At 43.1% G+C, this 14,495-nt stretch overlaps 1 protein-coding gene across 1 annotated transcript; it reads right to left on the reverse strand.

The window, feature by feature from the left end:
• Positions 1-10,583: 10,583 nt before the first annotated feature.
• On the reverse strand, positions 10,584-13,249 carry LOC139401057 (zinc finger protein 345-like). Its single transcript, XM_071145571.1, has 2 exons — positions 13,042-13,249; positions 10,584-12,225 (listed from the first exon to the last, which is right to left on the reverse strand). Exons 1-2 carry the CDS (start codon positions 13,247-13,249, stop codon positions 10,802-10,804), a joined length of 1,632 nt encoding a protein of 543 aa, XP_071001672.1. The 3' UTR covers positions 10,584-10,801.
• Positions 13,250-14,495: the final 1,246 nt, after the last annotated feature.

Here is a 14,495-nt window from a genome sequence, read left to right on the forward strand (position 1 = left end):
AAAAAAAAACAGTATTTGATTGGTGGAGTCATGTGATAGTGGGAGAATCCACCATATGTTTCATAACAGCCATTTCCTTTCAAATCAGTGAAGGGAAGTGAGCAAGTGCACAGTTAGGGAGGAAGGAAAGATAACTAGGGATTCCTTAACATATTATGTAGGTAGAAGTGGAGCTAGCGTGAGGGCCATGGGTGTGACTGTTCCTGCAGATACACTCAATCCCAGTGAAAGTTGCACCCCTGGTTTTAGGTATCTTTTAGTTGTCACTAAATTAGATGATGTTGAAGTTGAAATGGTGCTTGAATAGTGGAGGAAGCACCTGTTTCCTTTTCGACTTGCGGTAACTCTTAAATCAATAGTTGTTTAGTATTCAGAAAACATTCACTTGCTCAACCATTCTGAAGGTCATGTAACTGTTACATGCAACATTTCTTGTGAACTTAACAGGACAGATGTTGCTCTCTAGTTTTATGATGTAACAAAGGTCTGGTTGAATGTATTCTGCCACTGTCTTCTTGTCTCAGCTGTGTCAAGGCATATGAACTAACAGGTTATAACAACACAATTATCACAACATGTAATATGGCTATTTTTCTGGCTTTCTTCCCTGGTGATTTTTACCTACACACCGCTACTGCAAGTTGTAGCTTTGCCCTCATTATTTCACCATGGTTCTGACTTTACCTGCTCGTTGCGCATTGTCTTGTATCAATCTGTGTGCTTTAGGCTAGTAGGCTACTTTGCTGAAGGACAAAATATCCCACGTGTTTATTACCACCATTGTTTATGAAACAGTATAACTTTAGACCGTTCCCTCGCCCATACCCGGGCGCGAACCACACCCACGAAGCATCGTTACCTACAAAAGCCGCGGCCCTAGCAGAGCAAGGGGAACTACTACTTCAAGGTCTCAGAGCAAGTGACGTCACCAATTGAAACGCTATTTAGCGCACACACCGCTAACTAAGCTAGCCGTTTCACATCCGTTACATTTATTTTTGTCCAGCTGTTCAAATGGAACGAATGGATATGGAAGATCAAAGATGATTAAACTAGACATGTTATACACCACAGTAGGAAAACTGTTAATAAGTCGACATAACTTACCTGAACCATCGTTGAAGCCGTTCTTTCTTCAGCGTTTCTTCAACAAACAAAAAAACGTGACAGTAAATCTGTAGCTAGCCTACACTAGTTACTTTCTTTGTTACCGCGTTCAGATAAAGCTAGACCAGAGCAAACGTTAATTTAAATATCAACACTCGACTTACGTTGTGACAAATATGTCTGATGTAGCCTAATCTTACGTCAGAAAGATCCTGGATAAGATTTGTATCTATTAAAGTCAATAAAACGTTCAACACCACCAACAATCCTGTTGTCTGTTGTCGTCTACCTCTACCCCAGAGTCTGTTGGAACAACGTCCTCTTCCGAGATTCCAGATAGTTTTAATTGTCTGAGGCCCAGTAAGTGTAGCCTAAAAAATACCAGACAAATTACAGCTATACGTGCTGCGAACCATGCAGCATTTACAGCAATGCAACCTCCGAAGTAGTCAGTGTGTTACAAGCATTTCGCTACACCCGCTATAACATCTGCTAAACACAAGTATGTGACCAATAAAATTGGATTGATTCTGCTAAACACAAGTAACTTCTTCCGCTTTACAGACCAGATCCAGAGATGTTGAGAAGGAAGTGGTCTTCTTCTTCTTTAGTGTTATGGCGGTCCGCAAAACAATGACCATAGGTGCACGCCCCCACCTAGTGTGTTGGCTGTGTATCAGCCTACTATTCTGTAGTATGAATTCATTACACTTTGTGAAAAACCAACTAACCCAACACCCATTTAAACATCATTATTCCACTACTTTGGCCCTCTGATTCAACACCAGGCCATAAGCCTGGGAGGACGGGATATTATCCCTCAAAACACCTTGTAACTCTGCAGTAAAATATTGTACACCCAAGTACTTCTCAACAGCTGCCACCACATCATCTATCCTGTCTTTCTCTCACCGGACACATCTGATCTCCAGCACCATGTGTACCCCTACAGTTTATACACACAACTTTTTACATCAATACTACACATTCCTTTCTCTCAGGTCCTCCTGCACACTTCTCACATCTAGAAATCTCCCTGATACACACTGCTGGAAGGAAGTAGTCAAGGAAGGGAGTTTGTGTTTATACAGGAAGTACCGCCCCCACTTACCGTCAACCAATCATTTCGATGTCGAGCTATACGAGCTCGCCAGCTTGTAGTCTTGAAACTCGGAAATGAGATACATTTGGCTCGTTCATCCATCCCAATGGGGAAAATGTTTGGTTTTGGAATAAATACCGAAAATAAGATAAGCACAGGCTTGAGGAGATCTTATACGTTTGTTCTATGAGATAATAGCAGTCAGTTAATATGAACTTTATATACACTGCTCAAAAAAATAAAGGGAACACTTAAACAACACAATGTAACTCCAAGTCAATCACACTTCTGTGAAATCAAACTGTCCACTTAGGAAGCAACACTGATTGACAATACATTTCACATGCTGTTGTGCAAATGGAATAGACAACAGGTGGAAATTATAGGCAATTACCAAGACACCCCCAATAAAGGAGTGGTTCTGCAGGTGGTGACCACAGACCACTTCTCAGTTCCTATGCTTCCTGGCTGATGTTTTGGTCACTTTTGAATGCTGGCGGTGATTTCACTCTAGTGGTAGGATGAGACAGAGTCTACAACTCACACAAGTGGCTCAGGTAGTGCAGCTCATCCAGGATGGCACATCAATGTGAGCTGTGGCAAGAAGGTTTGCTGTGTCTGTCAGCGTAGTGTCCAGAGCATGGAGGCGCTACCAGGAGACAGGCCAGTACATCAGGAGACGTGGAGGAGGCTGTAGGAGGGCAACAACCCAGCAGCAGGACCGCTACCTCCGCCTTTGTGCAAGGAGGAGCAGGAGGAGCACTGCCAGAGCCCTGCAAAACGACCTCCAGCAGGCCACAAATGTGCATGTGTCTGCTCAAACGGTCAGAAACAGACTCCATGAGGGTGGTATGAGGGCCCGACGTCCACAGGTGGGGGTTGTGCTTACGACAGCCCAACACCGTGCAGGACGTTTGGCATTTGCCAGAGAACCCCAAGATTGGCAAATTCGCCACTGGCGCCCTGTGCTCTTCACAGATGAAAGCAGGTTCACACTGAGCACATGTGACAGACGTGACAGAGTCTGGAGACGCCGTGGAGAACGTTCTGCTGCCTGCAACATCCTCCAGCATGACCGGTTTGGCGGTGGGTCAGTCATGGTGTGGGGTGGCATTTCTTTGGGGGGCCGCACAGCCCTCCATGTACTCGCCAGAGGTAGCCTGACTGCCAATAGGTACCGAGATGAGATCCTCAGACCCCTTGTGAGAGCATATGCTGGTGCGGTTGGCCCTGGGTTCCTCCTAATGCAAGACAATGCTAGACCTCATGTGGCTGGAGTGTGTCAGCAGTTCCTGCAAGAGGAAGGCATTGATGCTATGGACTGGCCTGCCCGTTCCCCAGACCTGAATCCAATTGAGCACATCTGGGACATCATGTCTCGCTCCATCCACCACAGACTGTCCAGGAGTTGGCGGATGCTTTAGTCCAGGTCTGGGAGGAGATCCTTCAGGAGACCATCCGCCACCTCATCAGGAGCTGTCGTGGATAATTGTTTCAGAAATATAATACTCTCAGAAGAACTTTGTGAATTCAATGTAGACTTTAATACAAGTTATTAAGAGCCGTGCTGGTCCGCGGAACAGCCGCCCCTTCTTTGCACTGGCTCTGCTTTTATACATAGTATTTGTGTACATCACATATGTAAATAAAGTTACTCCCCCTTAGTTCGTCTGCCACCATTAAATTCATATTCTGAGTTCTTTGCTTGTTTACCCCCACTAACGCTGATATCTGCTTTTGGTTAGGTTATAACGATGACAGACCTCTTTCCATGTTCTAAAAATAATGTATGTACTGCATGCTTATGCTTATGTTTTACGTGTTGGTCATCAGTTATCTTGCCTACATCTTTCTTCCTGTATCCTGCTGATGATTAATAAACTAAAACAAGACAAACAAAACCATCACAGATAACACAAAAAAATACAGCAGCAGATTATTACATTCACACTACAGGTTATTCCCCTAACAGCAAAATAACTTGCATTACCCAAGTGTGTGTGTGTGTGTGTGTGTGTGTGTGTGTGTGTGTGTGTGTGAGAGTGATTGTACATGTCAATAATTCCTTTATTTTACTTTTAGACGGGTGTATTGTTAGATATTACTGCACTGTTGGAGCTAGGAACACCAGCATTTACAATTGTATCTTTGTCAAATAAGCACCAATCGGGGTCAAACAAAGCTAGCTAGATTACGGGAGTATCCGGAAACCCTGTGTCTGTCTGTCACAAAATGTAGGTGCTAACCTTTTGTGACACCATGCCTTTTCCTTTTGGACAAAAACTATAAGAATATTCAGAGTTATGAAAACTGGTTGTTTTGCAAATGTTGAATTTATAATATGGTTACTAATAATGGAACAGCTAAATCAAAGTTAAAGTATACAGACTTGATGATATTCTTGCAAAATGATGTATTATGAATGCAAACGTCTCCTTCAAGATTTGCACAAATGTACCTGGGTGACTTCCCACTAAATGTCATGTAGAACGCTCATACTTCAAGTTATCCGTCTGAAACTGTGCGCACACACCGCTGCCATCTTGTGGACACCATCGGAATTACAACCAGAGTGATGGCTAAAACTGGGACCTTTCTCTTGCATTTCAAAGATGGTGGTAGAAAAAAACAGGTTGTTTTCTTCTATCAGATCTATTGTGATACATTCTCATACACTCAATTCACATTTCCAAAGTTCAAAGTGTTTCCTTTCAAATTGTACCAAGAATATGCATATCCCTGCTACAGGCAGTTAGACTTGGGTATGTCATTTAGTTGAAAATTTAAAAAAAGGGGGCTATCCCTAAGAAGTTTTAATTAATGACTCCAACCTAAGTGTATGTAAACTTACGACTTCAACTGTACCAGTTTTATTACATTATAAATCTAAAAGTTATTACATAGAATGCACAGTTCTTGCCTTGACCTCATGGAAATTATTATCCAATGTATAATTGATTAATTGTAATCAATTACAGGATATCACACTTGAAAATAGTCAGTGGATGCAAGGGGCCTTCATTCTCAGATATATTCACATTTTATAGGGCTTTTGGTTAGCTTTTGTAAAGTGCTTGGTGATGCCAAACGTCTTTCTGACATGCTCCAATCAAGCTCTCTTGACCTAGCAAGGGCTGTGGATCTAGTAGGTGCCCTTACAGACACATTGCAGGACTACAGCAGTGAGGGTTACATTGGAGAACTATGGAAAGAGGTTGAAGAGATTGCAGAGCACTGCAAAATAAGTGTACAAACAGTGTGTAAAAGACAGCCTAAAACAAGCTGAAGACCTCATGACTCATTGATGATGAGCACTGTAGGACAGAAACATTGTGACCAAAGTGATGGTGAGAGCTTCCAAAGAGCTTTCTTTTCTTTTATCAAAATTCTACTGAAGTGTTATTACATGTACTTAAGGATCAAACCTAAAAGTACATTTGAAGATTTTGTAAACCTATCAGATGCTTAAACATTTTAATCAACTTAAACCTCAGACTCCTCATTCTCTACCGCAATCACCCTCTTTGCACGGTCCATGAAGTCTGGCCTCCTGCTCCTGACAGAGTCCTGGTGCCACAGCATCACAGCATTTATCGGATCATACTCCCTGATCTCTGGAGAGGACAGCTGGACCATAAGGAGACTCGTAGCACGCGCACCAGCAGGTATATCTCACTGGTCACCCCCAAAGACAATTCCTCCTTTGGTCGTCTTTCCTTCCAGTTCTCTGCTGCCCATGACCGGAACAAATTGCAAAATCTCTGAAGCTGGAGACTCACATCTCCCTCACTAGCTAAGCACCAGCTGTCAGAGCAGTTTACAGATCACTGCACCTGTACTTAGCCTATCTGTAAACAGCCCATCTATCTACCTACCTCGACCCCATACTGGTATTTATTTATTTATTTTGCTCCTTTGCACTCCAGTATCTCTACCTGCACATTCATCTTCTGCCGATCTACCATTCCAGTGTTTAATTGCTATATTGTAATTACTTCGCCACCATGGCCTATTAATTTCCTTAACTTACCTCATTTGCACTCACTGTAAATATACTTTTTGTTTTCTTTTGTTCTACTGTATTATTGACTGTATGTTTTGTTTATTCCATGTGTAACTCTGTGTTGTTGTATGTGTCGAATTACTACACTTTATCTTGGCCATGTTGCAGATGCAAATGAGAACTTGTTCTCAACTAGCCTACCTGGTTAAATAAAGGTGTTCTCAACTAGCCTACCTGGTTAAATAAAGGTACAAAATAAAAATAAAATAAAAAGATCTGACAATGTATCAGACTTTAGGTTGGACCACCAATCAGTTTTCATCTGTTTCATGGTATTAAAACCTCTTTCACATTCAGCTGTGGAGGCAGGACCAGATCAACCAATGCCAGCACATCAGGGAAGGACTGCTGATCGCTGCTGTTGATGTAACAGTATACCTTTAGACCGTCCCCTCGCCCATACCCGGGCGCGAACCAGGGACTCTCTGCACACATCAACAACTGACACCCACGAAGCATCGTTACCCGTTGGTCCACAAAAGCCCACAAGGGGAACCACTACTTCAAGGTCTCAGAGCAAGTGACGTCACCGATTGAAACGCTATTTAGCGCGCACCACCGCTAACTAAGCTAACCGTTTCACATCCGTTACATTGACACAGAACCAGGACATCTTCTACAGGGACTGGGGCTTTTGGTATATCAGCACCTTCAGGACAGTCCACTGGTCAGGGATCCTTTCAACATGGATGCCAGAGGTTTCCAGGACAGGAAGTGGTACACCAGGGTTTCCAGTTCAGTGTCTCCAAAATCTAGAATAACTGTATACATTACAACAAGATCATGCAGTTTTACTTCTCAAAGTATAAAAATATTATCCTGAACCTGACTGCCCTGTAATACAAAACATAAAGTAACCTGACTGCCCTGGGCTTCTCCTATGGTGATGGTGGACCTCTGCAGACAGGTTGCTATGGTGATGTTGGACCTCTGCAGACAGGCGCACAGGTTGCTATGGTGATGGTGGACCTCTGCAGACAGGCAAACAGGTTGCTATGGTGATGGTGGACCTCTGCAGACAGGCGAACAGGTTGCTCAGGTGTGTTAGAGTGTCATGCAGGAAGCCACAGAAGTGGATAACAACAGCCTCCATCGCAGTACTGTAGTATTTCCTGGCCTTGGCCTGCCGGACACCTCAGACATTTTGGGCATCAGCAGATTGTTCTTCATGTATTTCAGATTCAAAGACATACAAATAGACAATGAATTGCTGTCCCAAAAAAACTATATTAGATATGTCATTTTATCAGTACATAAAGCATTGAAACATGATGTTACCAATTGTAACCGTGTTTGTTGTAATTTACTGGACATTGCATATTGATGATGACTTCTGGAGTACTTAGAATAGCAATCTAGAGCCACTACCTGTTCCAGACGCTGGACAAGCAAGCCCCTGGTACCGTCGCAGGAAGAGGGGTGCACGCAATAGGTGTCCTTCCCCATCGGGTCCTGCCAATTCTGGTGGGCACCAGCGGTGTGTGCCCAAGAGCCTGGAAGCTGTTCACCAGGTTTGCCCTGTTCAGTGGACTGGTGTGGTAGAAGGTGTACAGTCGTGGCCAAAAGTTTTGAGAATGACACAAATATTAATTTCCACAAAGTGTGCTGCTTCAGTGTCTTTAGACATTTTTGTCAGATGTTACTATGGAATACTGAAGTATAATTACAAGCATTTCATAAGTGTCAAAGGCTTTTATTGACAATTACATAAAGCTGACGCAAAGAGTCAATATTTGCAGTGTTGACCCTTCTTTTTCAAGGCCTCTGCAATATGGTGCATAAACTCTTTGGCTTCTCATTTCTATTAGTTGAGCCCACAACCTTTCCTTTTTTGTCATCCAAACCGCAAAAATAAAGACATCAAACTAGTTCAATAATAATTAAATATACAATCATGTTATCCAATATAGCTGTCAGTTGATTGTGCTAAATTAGCCTTCTAGCCTTTGTTTACTTAAGGGTCAACACTATAAGGCTGGTAAAGTCAATTGTGTCACAATGCTTCAAAATGTAAACAGCATCTGGAGACAAACATTCAAATAGAATGTCACAGAGCCATAGGAAAGCATGGAGATCCATGTCATCATCAGTAGGCCTATAATTCCTTTATTTATACACTATTTTGAGGTGAACCAAAGCTTATCAATAACTGTGAAATAACCTACAATACTGGACCACGTCTGATAAATAGACTTGAAAAATCTAGCTACAAAAGTACTAGTCTAGCTACAAGAGTAACAACTTTCACTTACTCGCACATCCACTCAAAGTCAGAAAGTGGTCTCACCTTCTTGCCAATGGCATGTACAGTCCTAAACAGTATCTTCATCTTTGTGCTGGTCTACTCTGACATTGCCATTATTGCCGTCACAGAGGGTGTCAAGAGGAGAGGCTCTGATTGAGCCTGGGACACTCGGCACGCAGGCAATGTGACATTGCTGTGTTCATGGTCACAAATGTTCTCCAGCTTCATCATTTTATTTCTGATAACAAATGAGTTGTTTCTGCTTTTATCTTCAGCACACTGGTGACACACAGAACAATTCATCACCACAGTCTCCGCATCTTACTGTAGCCAGCCTCTTGAAACACCTTTATCTCCAAACCTTTTCACCATTTCTCACAAAACTTCCTGTGATTCGTCCTCCTTTTCGTCAGTGGGTTTTCGTTTCAAAAGGTTGGCTCACTCCAGGTAAATATCGCCACATAATAGCTATTTATTGAACAGTAGCTAGCAGCAGACCCGTGGCAAGTGAGCGATGTCGAGTAGCTGATGTACCGTGTGAAACTAGAAGCACTAGAGACGGTCTGTGGTAGGCTGGCAAACATAAGTAATTCCCTTGAGCCATCATGCCAGATTTGATTGCATTACTATTTTGGTACAAACATTTACCCGCCAGTGTGGCGGATAACATTCTGAGATTAACTCGCCAAATGAAAAATCTACCCACATTTGGTGCTTGGCGGGTGTTAATTTCAGAACCTGCTGCCATCTATCTACGGTTTCTGGTTGGGGTAGGTTTTAATAGTCACAGTAGGTACAACATCTCCAATGCACTTCCTTATAAACTCACTCACCGAATCAGCGTATAAATCAATATTATTTTCTGAGGCTACCTGGTACATGTCCCAGTCCACACGATCAAAACAATCTTGAAGCGTCGGTTACGCTTGGTCAGACCAGTGTTGAATAGTCCTCATCAGGAGATACATCCTGTTTGAGTTTCTGCATATAGGAAGGCAGGAGCAAAATGGAGACGTGGTCAGATTTGCCGAACGGAGGGCAGGGGAGGGCCTTGTATGCATCGCGGAAGATAGAGTAGGAGTGATCCAGTGTATTGCCCTCACGAGTGCTACAATCAATATGCTGATATAATTTAGGGAGCCTTTTTCTCAAATTTGCTTTGTTAATTAAAATACCCAGCTACAATAAATGCAGCCTTAGGATATATCGTTTCCAGTTTGCAAAGAATCCAGTGAAGTTCCTTGAGGGTCGTTGTGGTATCGGCTTGAGGGGGGGATATAACAGACGAGAATTATCTTGGGAGATAACACGGTTGGCATTTGATTGTGAGGAATTCTAGGTCAGGTGAACAAAAGGACTTGAGTTCTTGTATGTTGTTACGATTACACCATGAGTCGTTAATCATGAAACAAACAACCTGCCCTTCATCTTCCCAGAGATGTTTATTTCTGTCAGCGTGACGCATAAAGAATCCCGGTGGCTGTACGGACTCCGACATCATATCCCGAGAGAGCCATGTTTCCGTGAAACCGAGTATGTTACAGTCCCTGATGTCTCTCTGGAAAGCAACCCTTGCCCTAATTTTGTCTACCTTGCTATCTAGAGACTGGACTTTAGTGAGTAATATACTCGGAAGCTGTGGGTGGTGTGCACGCCTCCGAATTCTGATCAGAAGGCCGCTCCGTCTACCACTTCTGCGGAGAAGTTGTTTTGGGTCGGCCTCTGGAATCAGATCGAATGCCCTGGGTGGTAGTGGGAACAAAGGATCCGCATCGGGAAAGTTGTATTCCTGGTCGAATTGTTGGTAAGTTGACGTCACTCTGATATCCAATAGTTCTTCCCGGCTGGACTAGAAGCGAGGCGACCCTTTCTGTTGGCACCATATTGCTCACACAAGAAAACTATAACATTAAAGTGATATCTTGTTTATAAGATATTGGATTGAATTTATTGATTAATTGAATACATGAATATACACCTATTGTTGAAACATTCTACATAATGAGATGTAATAATAGTATCATGAGTATATGAACGACGATACAATTATCAACATCACCCCCTCCCCACACAGGTTCACTATAACATTTTATATGATAACATTTATCCATTTAGATCCCAATATGTGATATTACAAAGACACAGGGGAGACCTGATCCTAGATCAGAGCTGCATATTATGCTCCACAGAGGTTACCATGGTGATCAGACTAAGTCAACTGTTTAAGAATGGGAGATGGATATGTTTTCTATAGAGCCTTTAATTTAGGGATCTATAACTGCTGTCAGGTATAGGATGGAGATGAAATATGGCACGTTTTTGATTTCTGGTGTTTTTTAAGTTGCCCTAAAAGAGAAAAACTCTTTCCACATAGACAGACATAGGGTTTCTCTCCAGTGTGTGTTCGCTGGTGTGAATTCAGGGTCCCTAACTCAGCAAAGCTCTTTCCACACTGATCACAGCTATAAGGCTTCTCTCCAGTGTGTGTTCGCTGGTGTGAATTCAGGGTGGAAGCTCGAGCAAAGCTCTTTCCACACTGATCACAGCTATAAGGCCTCTCTCCTGTGTGTGTTCGCTGGTGTATAGTTAGTTTATCTGATAGAGCAAAGCTCTTTCCACACTGATCACAGCTATATGGCTTCTCTCCAGTGTGTATGCGCTGATGTTTATTCAAGGTGGAAACCACAGCAAAGCTCTTTCCACACAGATTACAGCTATATGGCTTCTCTCCAGTGTGAATGCGCTGGTGTATAATCAGGGTGTTAGCTACAGCAAAGCTCTTCCCACACTGATGACAGCTGTAAGGCTTATCTCCTGTGTGTACACTCTGGTGTATGGTTAGGGATCCTGCACTCGCAAAGTTTTTCCCACAATCAAGGCAGGGGTAAGGCTTCTCCCCTGTATGAATTCTCAGATGATATTTGAATGTGTAATATGTAGCAAACCTCTTCCCACATTGATCACAGCTGTAAGGCTTTTCTTCGGTGTGTGTTACCTGGTGTCTAGTTAGGTTGGAAGCTTGAGCAAAACTCTTCCCACATTGATCACAGCTGTAAGGCTTCTCTTCTGTGTGTGTTACCTGGTGTCTAGTTAGGTTGGAAGCGTGAGCAAACCTCTTCCCACATTGATCACAGCTATAAGGCTTCTCTCCAGTGTGTGTTACCTGGTGTGCTGTCAGGTTGCCTGAGTGATTGAAGCTCTTCCCACACTGATCACAGCTGTAAGGCTTCTCTCCCGTGTGTGTTAGCTGGTGTGCTGTCAGGTTGCCTGCCTGATTAAAGCTCTTTCCACACTGACCACAGCTATAAGGCTTCTCTCCAGTGTGTGTTACCCGGTGTGTAGTCAGCTGTCCAGACCGAGCAAAGCTCTTCCCACACTGACCACAGCTATAAGGCTTCACTCCAGTATGTGTTAGCTGGTGTGTTGTCAGGTTGCCTGACTGATTGAAGCTCTTTCCACACTGATAACAGTGATAAGGCTTCTCTCCGGTGTGAATACGCAGGTGAATTATGAAAGATCTCCGTGTAGTGAAACTCTTCCCACAGTCAGAGCAGCTGTGGTGAGATTTCTTCCCTGTACGTCTGTGCTGGTGTTTGAGGTGTTCTGATTGGGAGACACTCTTCTCTGCCTCGTCAGCAACATGTTGTTGTTGAAGCTCCCCAGATGATAAGTCCCTCCCGCTGAGAGAGCGACGGTTAGGAGAGTCCCCTGTGAAACAGATATTGAATAACTAAGTTTTGGAAATATGGGTCCATAAACAAACATCAACAATATATACTCAGTGGACAGTTCATTAGGTACACTTCCCAGTTCATGAAAATAGGTCACTCCTACAGACAGTGAGTCACGTGGCTATGGCTTGCTATATAAAGCAGACAGACAGGCAGAGACATTAAGTTCCTGTTTGATTGAACATCAGAATGGGTAAAACAAGTGACCTAAGCGACTGAGCGAGGTATGATCGCCGGTGCCAGGCGCGCCGGATCCAGAATCTCAGAAACAGACACTCTCCTGGACTTTTCACACACGACAGTGTCCAGCGTTCACCAAGAATGGTGCCTCAAAAAAGCAAATATCCAGTCAGCAGCAGTCCTGTTGGTGAAAACAGCTCATTGACGAGAGAGGTCGCAGGAGAATGGCAAGAATCGTGCAAACTGACAGGCGGGCCACAAACAGACAAATAACGGCACAGTGTATCTGAACATTGTTGCTGACCAAACCCAATAGAGTATCTTTGGGATGAGATGGAACGGGCTGTTGACAGCATGAATGAGCAGCCGTCTGCAGCAACTGCGTGTTGCCATTGCGTCAGCATGAACCAACATCCCTGTGGTACATTTCCGACACCTTGTAGAATCCACACTCCGGAGAATTCAGGCTGTTTTGGAGGCAAAGGCTGACCCGATCCGGTACTAGTTTGGTGTACCTAATAAACTGTCCAATGAGTATATATTGTTTATCAATGAATTAACAGAAGTTGCAGAATCAGATTGTAGTTTCATCCACACACCCCATTGTTCTTACTTGATGAAATCAAATCTCCCTCCTCCTCGTGTCCTTCTCTCACAGTTCCACTCTGCCCTGGTGTTTTCCTGCAGTCGACCAGCCGCACAGACACCCTCTTCAGACCCAGCAGTAAGGAGCTACCAGGAGAGTTGTGACCAGGGGACTCTGGCAGGTTGGAGGGGGACGGACTAGCTCTGTCCTGGTGAACACAGGAAGTATTGTACATAGAATATCATTAGACCAAAAAATGTGATGACTTTAGTCTAAATCTCTGATTGATTGCTGCATCCTTATAGTACCCCATTTCTCCTGAACTGTGCAATCGTTCACTACTTTCCACAAACGTACATATTTTTTCAAATCACCCAAGTATTTTAGCAGTGCATTGTACATCACACCATCATTTCAAATGGTAGCACAGTGACTCACTTTGCCCTACTGTATAGAAGTACACTGGCTGAAGAAGACTGGTGTAGTATTTACAGCCAAATCCATGAATTATTTGGTTTTAGCTTCCAACCTAAATGTAATTTATGTCAATTTATACAGTTTTTTTTCAAACTGTACGTAAACTCGACACTATCCAATTTTGGTTTCGTGGTTCAGTTTTTAGCAGTTTCATTAAATTATAGATAAATGTATAGTTTACAAATGACAGGAAAATCTTTTCAAAAGTAATTTATTGAAAATGGCCTAAGAATTTTTAAACAGATTTTTGTGCTTAGAGTTGTGAAAATCTACCACATCCTTGTGAAAATTCCACCAAAGAGAGAAAAAAAATGTAATTGGATTGGTGGAGTCATGTGATAGTGGGAGAATCCACCGTATGTTTTATAACAGCCATTTCCTTTCAAATCAGTGAAGGGAAGTGAACAAGTGCACAGTTAGGGAGGACGGAAAGACAATTAGGGATTCCTTAACATATTATCTAGGCAGAAGTAGAGCAAGCGTGAGGGCCAAGGGTGCAACACTAGAACCGCGATTTGCCACATCATTCAACAGGGTTCTGGCACACCATTGAGCGCTGCTGAAAAGCAGAGGCGCTACCGTGCCAGACGTGATGCTGATTAATCTGTTTGGGTGAGGGGGCAGCATTTTCACGTTCGTATGACAAGCGTTCCCAGCGTAAACTTCCTGCTACTCAGGCCCAGATGCTAATATATGCATAATATTAGTAGTATTGGACAGAAAACACTGAAGTTTCTAAAACTGTTTGAATGATGTCTGTGAGTATAACATAACTCATATGGCAGGAGAAAATCCAACCAGGAAGTGGGAAATCTGAGGTTTGTAGTTTTTCAACTCATTGCCTATCGAATATACAGTGTCTATGGGGTAATATTGCACTTCCTAAGGCTTCCACTAGATGTCAACAGTCTTTAGAACCTTGTTTGAGGCTTCTACTGTGAAGTGGGGGAGAATAAGAGCTGATTGAGTCAGGTGTCTGCCAGAGTGGCATGAGCTGATCACGC

Source organism: Oncorhynchus clarkii, unplaced genomic scaffold (genome assembly GCF_045791955.1).
Source record: "Oncorhynchus clarkii lewisi isolate Uvic-CL-2024 unplaced genomic scaffold, UVic_Ocla_1.0 unplaced_contig_11090_pilon_pilon, whole genome shotgun sequence".
In the NCBI taxonomy this organism is placed as follows: Eukaryota; Metazoa; Chordata; class Actinopteri; order Salmoniformes; family Salmonidae; genus Oncorhynchus; species Oncorhynchus clarkii.

Coding starts and splice junctions, on each gene's coding strand:
- LOC139401057 (XM_071145571.1), bottom strand. CDS start 13,249: ATGTACAATACTTCCTGTGTTCACCAGGACAGAGCTAGTCCGTCCCCC. Junction 12,226..13,041: donor GGGAGATTTGATTTCATCAA/GTAAGAACAATG, acceptor TCTGTTTCACAG/GGGACTCTCCTAACCGTCGC.